At 55.6% G+C, this 7,130-nt stretch overlaps 5 protein-coding genes across 7 annotated transcripts; 2 read left to right on the forward strand and 3 right to left on the reverse strand.

The window, feature by feature from the left end:
- Positions 1–530: 530 nt before the first annotated feature.
- Positions 531–1,444, reverse strand: H310_10122 (hypothetical protein; the record flags this gene model as incomplete). Its single annotated transcript, XM_008876386.1, has 2 exons — positions 531–1,229; positions 1,272–1,444. 2 exons carry the CDS (start codon positions 1,442–1,444, stop codon positions 689–691), a joined length of 714 nt encoding a protein of 237 aa, XP_008874608.1. The 3' UTR covers positions 531–688.
- A 75-nt stretch (positions 1,445–1,519) lies between these two features.
- Positions 1,520–4,503, forward strand: H310_10123 (hypothetical protein). Of its 3 annotated transcripts, none has more exons than XM_008876387.1 (11): positions 1,520–1,630; positions 1,687–1,901; positions 1,953–2,069; positions 2,205–2,319; positions 2,438–2,666; positions 2,770–2,882; positions 3,007–3,336; positions 3,437–3,653; positions 3,704–3,822; positions 3,873–4,113; positions 4,237–4,503. In XM_008876387.1, exons 1-10 carry the CDS (start codon positions 1,538–1,540, stop codon positions 3,951–3,953), a joined length of 1,629 nt encoding a protein of 542 aa, XP_008874609.1. In that variant the 5' UTR covers positions 1,520–1,537; the 3' UTR covers positions 3,954–4,113; positions 4,237–4,503. The 3 variants fall into 3 exon arrangements, with proteins under 3 accessions (XP_008874609.1, XP_008874610.1, XP_008874611.1); XM_008876388.1 differs by having other exon boundaries at positions 4,015–4,113; XM_008876389.1 differs by having other exon boundaries at positions 2,209–2,319; positions 4,015–4,113.
- On the forward strand, positions 4,434–5,685 carry H310_10124 (hypothetical protein). Its single transcript, XM_008876390.1, has one exon. It carries the CDS (start codon positions 4,696–4,698, stop codon positions 5,014–5,016), a length of 321 nt encoding a protein of 106 aa, XP_008874612.1. The 5' UTR covers positions 4,434–4,695; the 3' UTR covers positions 5,017–5,685.
- A 45-nt stretch (positions 5,686–5,730) lies between these two features.
- H310_10125 (hypothetical protein) lies at positions 5,731–6,308 on the reverse strand. The gene is made up of 2 exons (XM_008876391.1): positions 6,123–6,308; positions 5,731–6,073 (listed from the first exon to the last, which is right to left on the reverse strand). The coding sequence occupies exons 1-2, from the start codon at positions 6,255–6,257 to the stop codon at positions 5,873–5,875; spliced, it is 336 nt and encodes a 111-aa protein (XP_008874613.1). The 5' UTR covers positions 6,258–6,308; the 3' UTR covers positions 5,731–5,872.
- Positions 6,309–6,359: 51 nt separating this feature from the next.
- H310_10126 (hypothetical protein) lies at positions 6,360–7,001 on the reverse strand. Its single transcript, XM_008876392.1, has 2 exons — positions 6,789–7,001; positions 6,360–6,717 (listed from the first exon to the last, which is right to left on the reverse strand). Exons 1-2 carry the CDS (start codon positions 6,921–6,923, stop codon positions 6,517–6,519), a joined length of 336 nt encoding a protein of 111 aa, XP_008874614.1. The 5' UTR covers positions 6,924–7,001; the 3' UTR covers positions 6,360–6,516.
- Positions 7,002–7,130: the final 129 nt, after the last annotated feature.

A 7,130-nucleotide genomic window follows, 5' to 3' on the forward strand; every position in this document is an offset into this window, starting at 1 on the left:
CGAAGCGACGCAGTGGGCCGTTCTGGCGGACAAAGGGTACCAAGGGATCCAACGGGACGTTCGCGCCGTGCTCCCAACAAAGAAGCCGCCACGCGGTGTCATCACGTCCGACGATGTCCGCCAGAATGACCGCATCGCGTCCGATCGCGTGGTGGTTGGGAACTGGTTTGGTCGGAGTGATTTCCGAAAGGACTCGATGATCAGGAAACTACGTTATTTTCGATCAGAGTGCGAGGTTTTGAGTTAGAGGTACTATAATGTTCGAGAAAATTTATAACATGGACGTATGCTTTTGGTTGTTTAGGGTCCATCTGTACGTTGTTTTTTCCGCCGTGGATAAAACGAGCGGTGAACCATGCTGATGGCAGGCTGAACGAGTGTATGCCACAGACGATGGTTTTCTAGGTACCGCCAACGATGAAACGATTGGAACCGTGAGTGGACAATGATGTGTGCGTTGTACAGAGGTACTGCCCTCCCGCCTTGAAACTCGTGAACACAAATCAAAGAAGAATGAACGCTACGAGGCTGTACGTTCTTGCTAGCCAACTACCCAGCACCGAACGTGAAGTATTAAGAAAATGCCGCCATTCTGGAGGTAGTTGTGACTCTTTTCGTGGGCCAAAGTAATAATCAAAGAATACGAGATCCGATGATCCACTGGAATATAACAGCGCGGTTGCAAGCGTTACTTCTTGGTCGAGTCGGTGGCGGCAGGTTTCGTTGGCAACTCGATGTCCGCATCGGTCTTGGCAGGTGGCCCTGGATACACAAAGCAGAGAACTAGCTGGAAGAGACCTAGGACGAGGTTGACCGCGTTCGGTGCAATCACAAACACGTCGTGGATGAGCACGCCAAAGGAGAGCCAGAGAAAAGAACACGCGATCCCCGCCGTGATCATCTTGAACGGAAGCGACGCCGCGGACTTGTGCTTGAACACGGTGCCGGCGGACGACAACGGGGACGCCACCATCAACGTGCACACGGCAATCCCAGCATACCCGACGTGAGTCGCGACGTGGTGCACATGCATGTGGGTGCCGTAGACCGCATACACCACAGCGCTTGATACGAGTCCCAGCGTGAAAACGATCTTCTTGGCCGCCGTGCCACGGTAGGTACCTGCGTGGGTGTAAATCACGACAAGGTAGTACCCGCTGAGGGTCATGCCCACGACGTTTGTCGCTACAAGGGGAAACCAGTTCTGCACCAAGACACCGTACAAGGTCCTGTACAATTATCAGCGCATCTGCCTTCAATAGTGAGCGTACCAAAGGCTGCCGTTGGCGAACATGCACAAGATGGGCAGCATGTCGATGGGGATTTTGGCACGGACGCGCGGCATGTCATTCATGGGACTCATGTTCATGTAAATCGCCGCGATCGACGCCATCAACTTGACGGTCGCCACTACCGTCGGCACGTGGGCGGCATGATCTGACATTTTGTAATTTTTATGGCAAACCAATGTTATCCGGATTTACGGGTTTTATCCGGTCAACACTCTCAACTCCTGTGGCAGCAAGCAGAAAATCCGATGCCGAGCACGCTGAGCCCACTCGAGCAGCTGAATGCCGCTTGCCGCGGCTTCCGCGAAACACTTCCACGGCTCATTCAAAGCATGGACGATGTACTTTTCAACTGACGTGCTTCTATAACGCCTCCATAACGGGAGCTCTGTCGTAGAACGCCACGTCGACAAGCAACGATGTCGTGAGAGCGCTTTGTTTACTCAAAGACATCAAGCAGTCGACGCGGGAAACATTCTTAGACGCGGAGGGGTACCGCCGTCGCGTCGCCGAGCAAAAGGATCTGGTCGAAGCACACCACTTGAAGCTCCAAAACTTGCTCTACGAGAAAGACCACTTGCTGCGGGAGATACGCCGATGCAAAGGATACCCGTACAGAATGCTCGACTAGCGCTGGCAACTGCCTCATTTGGTCTGACGTAGCACCAAGGAGCTCGACCAGATCCAATTCAAGGATGGACCGCTACCCGTCCTTGTGGACGCCGATTCCCACGACAAGCACCTCAAGCGCCTCGACGACGAGCTCGCCGATCGAAAAGCGTAAGAAATTCGCGGTCCATCATGTCCATGCATTCACGCGCATCCCACCTTTCCCCGGGAGCATTTCTGCTCGAATATTCGACCTTCCGACGACTGCAGGGCCTCACCATCGTGGTCGCATGAACCCGTTCGTAGACAGCTTCAGCACCAACAGGACCTCAAGGCTCAAATTGCAGCGGTTGACGAAGCAGTCCAAGCGAAGCACGCCCTTCTGGACACCGTACCCGCTCACATCGCCGCTATTGAAGAGGTTCGTCGCTGCTAATGCTTGAGAAGCCATACGGATCTCTCGAGGCTTGGATGCCTCCGTCGATCGGCATCGTGTTCATTGTCACCGTGCGCATGGTCGTTCACAGCCCTTATCGTAGGCGACACGTCCGTTGCAGGCGTTACTGTCGATACCCATCTCGGAGTCGACCCAGCGCCACCGTGACGCAAAGGTCCTTCCCGCGCCGTTGTACTCGCTGTTCTGCGAGCTCGACGCCTTTCTGTCCATCCATCCTGGCACTGGAACTGTTGCGATCGGCGAAGCCAAGGTCGGGTCGCTGTCCAAGCTCAGGATCAAATCCCGAAAGTCGACTAGCGCTGCCGCCCCCGGTACGATTTCTGGATCTGCATGACGCAGCGGACGACGTGTTGGTTGAAATGGCCATGCGTGCATGCGCACTTTCGACACATGACGACTGACGTTTTCGCATAGAGAAAATTGAAGCTGACGACACGGCCGCCCCCCCTGACGCAAAGCGTGCGAAGTTGACAGATCCCCACGACGCGGCGCCCTTCGTCCCAGCGCCTCAGTCGCTTGTCTTGGAGGTAATGGACCGGCGCTACCGACCCGAGAGTGCTCTCGTCCACGTATTCATGCTGCGCCATGAACTGTGGTCTTTCGAAGCTCTGAAATGTGAAGCTGCCCTCGTGGCCTCACAACCTCTTGTAGCTCTACCTCCCAACGGCGGCGGGGGCAGCCTCCGCTTCGGATTCGCACAAAACCAAGGTTTTGTTCATGTACTTACCTCAGCTCCGCGTTGTCGTCGTCGAGGCGCCGCGGTACCCAGCCCTCCTGCGCAACCTGTTTGCGGCGGACAGCGGCACCGACTTTCCCAACCAACCTGCCATCGCGTACGCGTTTGAAGCGTCCGATGGGATGGAGGTCCCGATGGCATTTCCGACCGACGTCAAGGCACGACCTTACGTGTGGGCCCAGTGGATCACTGGCCTGTCGTCGACGGGTCGCATTGAGCCGTCGATTCGCCACGTCATGGCCAGGGTACGTAGTCCGTGCCTTCTACCGGTCGCTCTCTTGCAGCGATCGCTGTCTCGAAGCGCTCAAGCGGCTGCTGTTGCTCAACCAACGGGACTTGTCGTAGCTGCGGCACCGATATACTATCCAGCATGCCCTGTACGGCCACTTGGACGCGCTCAAGGAGAAGCGGGTCGACTTGTCGCCGTCGTCCGAGTTGGCCTCGGCATCTGTCAAGACAAAGCTTCACAGCTGGTCAAAGGTCGCCCGCGACGACATCTCGGTATTCCCAGACTACGTCGATGGCACTCTGTACTTTCGAGCGTCACTCGTCCCGCCTGGAGGTACGCCCTCCAACGCACATGCCATCGTTGACACGTTCCGGTGGGTGTAGATGTTGGCCGCGTCGTTGCTTTCGTTGAGATCTCACCAGAGTACCCCAAAGTTGCCCCTCGGTTCGTCGTTCAAAAGGATGTGGCGTTGGCTGCGCTCCCGACCGCCGATCAGCTCAAGGTACAGCACCTCCATGAGAGCATACACCACGCATGACGGCCCCGTTGAAGTCGTGGTTGGGGGCGACTGTGTGGCTGGTCCCCGTGGTGGTTGGATTAAGCATGTCCATCCAATCGTTGTATCTACCCTGATGCCATGATGCTGTGTTGAAATGGATGGCTGACCGGTCGTGCTGGATTGTATGTATGCTAGGACATGGCGGTCGAAGTGGTAGAGTTTGCGGCCGACCTGGTGGCGGCCGACGGGCGCGACGACCTCTACCTCCTCGTGCATCAAGTGCGCAAGCTCCAGGTACGAAAACGATCGTTTGCAGTGACGTGGGGATAGCACCTGTGTTTTCCACGGACACAATCCGTGCGGTTTTTGCTTGGGGATTCAAAAATGGATGGCTGACGAGTGACCAATATGATCTAGCTGTGCCTGGATGAAATCGCGGCATGCGGGACGTCAAAGACGAACGAGTACACGTTTGGAACTCGCCGCAAGAAGAAGCCCCACGCACACCGCCGTGGCCAAGTGCCGTCGGAACGGTCGTCGCAGCCCGACGATGCCGATAACGACGGCTGACCACAGATCTTGCCGTTCTCGTCGATGCACTAGCCCATCCAACAAGACAAGGTTGTCGACTCTACATTGCTGTGTTGTACAGAAACGCCAGCGCGATCCCTATATGAACCCGCTTCCTAGCTTGGGCAGCGTGGATGACGTCGGTGAAATTGGGCTGGCTGTTGTCATGGAAGGTGCTCCTGTTGGTGGTGCCTTGAGAAGGCCGAACTGCACGAGTGCGTCCAAGAGATGGCGGAGAGAGATGGTTGGTGCACTGCCTTGTTTTGCAGAAGTCGCGGCAACATGTGGCGGCGACGGGACTAGTTGATGGAAAATGCGGTCGGCGTCGGCGTCGCTGGCGACTTTTACGTTCAGGCTTACGTACATGGCCATGAAGAATTGCGATGGATCCAACGTGCAGGACGTTGTGTCGTGGAAGAGGGCCGAGTTCTCGTCCGCGGCGGACGATGCGTCTTCGTCCAGCGGCTGGCTCAGCATGGCTCGTCGAAGGACTTGTGGGATGGAAACGTGCCACAGCGTGGCTTCGACACACGCTTGTCTGACGAGCTTTTGAAGAAAGTGTTTGGTGAGGTGGAGATCGGCTTGTTGCTTTCGCCTGCGGACAGCGTCGGTCAAGTCGGCGGATGACGACGAGGTCAGGAGAGGGAGGTGCGACGGTGGAGATGGGTGGTGCTGCGTATGGTCGTCGGGGTGGTGCGACGGGAGAGTCCCTGGGTCGTAGTCTTGCACGAGCTGGGAAGACGTGGATTTGGACGACATCAAGTGGTGATTCGGAGGGTGGTCATCCAAAGCGTGTGCGATGAATTTGACGTATGACACGGTGCCGCCCTCGGGAACATGCAGATGGATGCGGAAGAGTCTTCGCTCGTTCGTTGTTAAGTTGAGCCGAAACGACGTGTCGATGATGTTTACGAATGCGTCCCATGGAAGCTTGCCGCGATTCCGTGAATCATGCACGGAGAACAGTTCCATGATCGCATCCGATGCGTCCGTGGAAGATGCATCCGACGAAAAGAACGTGGAAGATGATTGACATGGCGAATTCTGCCGTCGGGAGGACACCCCACGCACGAACGCGAGCATGGCACGTTTGACACGCTTCGAAATTGATCGGCGCTGCGATTCTTCCTGCTGATCATCGTTGTCGAAAGGAGGCACAACCTTGTATGGTGGCTTCACCACCATCAACGCGTCGTCTTCCTTGAGCATTATCTGCCGCATGAGTGCTACATTGCACTGCCTGTCGTCGCCGCCGCCGTCGACCGCCTTGGCGAACACCATGGCGATGGCGCTATTTTTGATTCGACCACTTCAACCACCTTGTAGTAATACTAATACTAACACTCCATCACGGTATACATTTAGCACTACTAGTAAGGATTGCGTAGTATTACTAATGGCAAGGTCCATGACAAAACAGAATCAGCGTGCGAGATGGTGACGCAGTCGCCGCGGCGCGGCGTTTGCGACGACGCAATGAGCTCTACGTGGAGGTTTGCTTCTTCTTGGTGAGCTGGACGGTTTCTCTCTTGAGGACATGGAGGAGGGTCTGCGAGCTCTCAAGGATCTTCATGTACGCTGCTTCAGTCTCTTGGATTGTGCGGTCGTATTCATTCCGTGCCTGCGTCTTGCGCGCGAGGGTCTCGTTGATCTTGCTCAATCGGTCCGTGAGCACGGTAAGATCCTATGGCGGACGTGAGTGAGCAGGTCTCCCCGCACATCGACGAACACACCTTTTGAATCTTGGCCTTCTCTTCCTCCTCCTTGAGAATGTTGCGGTTCACCTCCTCGCGCTTCTCCCGCAGGTCCTCAATGCACTTGACGAGCTCATTATTGTAGTTCTGCATGGATGCTCCCTGCTGTGCCATCTTGACCTTTTCTGACCACGACCGCGAATGAAGCAGTGCCTAATGCACCCCCCTGAATGTATTTATAGACGGAAACCCCAAATTTCACGGGGGTGAGCATCATGCAAGGAAGGGAAGTGTATTCTTAGCCACACGATGGTTCAACAACGCATCGAGAGGGGTCGGTCGATGGCCTGCAGGATTATGGAGCGGGCGAGGATCGCTGCGGTGGTGTCGGCTCTGCAGTCATCCACACGAAGTCGACTGCGGCGTTCGCCGCTCATGTCGACGTCTGTTTCTTCTTGGTCAATTGCACAGTTTCGCGCTTGAGCACATGGAGGAGAGTCTGGGAGCTCTCAAGGATCTTCATGTACGCTGCTTCAGTCTCTTGGATCGTGCGGTCGTACTCGTTCCGTGCTTGCGTCTTTCTCGCCAGGGTCTCGTTGATCATGCTCAATCGGTCGGTGAGCACCGTGAGATCCTACAGCACACCACCCAGATTCATCAGCCCAAGATGTCCATCCATGCACGCACGGCACCGCACAGTCACACCTTTTGAATCTTGGCTTTCTCCTCTTCTTCCTTCAGGATCGACCGGTTGACCTCCTCGCGCTTCTCTCGTAGGTCTTCGATGCACTTGACCAACTCGTTGTTGTAGTTTTGCAGCGTCGCGCCCTGTTGCGCCATGCCCGTCCGCCGCCGCCGCGTCGAAGATTCACAAAGTGGAACCTCACACAATACATATAGTAAAAAATAAAATATAGGAGGTTGTCGACGATTTTCGATTCCTGCCTGATTTTATAAGTATTCGCAGTTTTCGATACGACACATCCCGGCCAAGTTGAAATATTCGTCCATCGAATGCGTGTGGAGCGCGTACTTGCTCTGTTCCGG

The sequence above is a fragment of the Aphanomyces invadans genome (genome assembly GCF_000520115.1).
Source record: "Aphanomyces invadans strain NJM9701 unplaced genomic scaffold supercont1.24, whole genome shotgun sequence".
In the NCBI taxonomy this organism is placed as follows: Eukaryota; Oomycota; class Saprolegniomycetes; order Saprolegniales; family Verrucalvaceae; genus Aphanomyces; species Aphanomyces invadans.

Bases quoted from the DNA above. Each gene is read 5' to 3' on its own strand.
- H310_10123 (XM_008876388.1), top strand. From the start codon at position 1,538: ATGCCGAGCACGCTGAGCCCACTCGAGCAGCTGAATGCCGCTTGCCGC. The intron at 2,883-3,006 runs GTAATGGACCGG...AACCTCTTGTAG, and splicing joins CTCAGTCGCTTGTCTTGGAG to CTCTACCTCCCAACGGCGGC. The intron at 3,823-4,014 runs GTACAGCACCTC...TATGTATGCTAG, and splicing joins CGACCGCCGATCAGCTCAAG to GACATGGCGGTCGAAGTGGT.
- H310_10126 (XM_008876392.1), bottom strand. From the start codon at position 6,923: ATGGCGCAACAGGGCGCGACGCTGCAAAACTACAACAACGAGTTGGTC. The intron at 6,718-6,788 runs GTGTGACTGTGC...GGTGTGCTGTAG, and splicing joins AGAAAGCCAAGATTCAAAAG to GATCTCACGGTGCTCACCGA.
- H310_10125 (XM_008876391.1), bottom strand. From the start codon at position 6,257: ATGGCACAGCAGGGAGCATCCATGCAGAACTACAATAATGAGCTCGTC. The intron at 6,074-6,122 runs GTGTGTTCGTCG...CGTCCGCCATAG, and splicing joins AGAAGGCCAAGATTCAAAAG to GATCTTACCGTGCTCACGGA.
- H310_10124 (XM_008876390.1), top strand. From the start codon at position 4,696: ATGGAAAATGCGGTCGGCGTCGGCGTCGCTGGCGACTTTTACGTTCAG.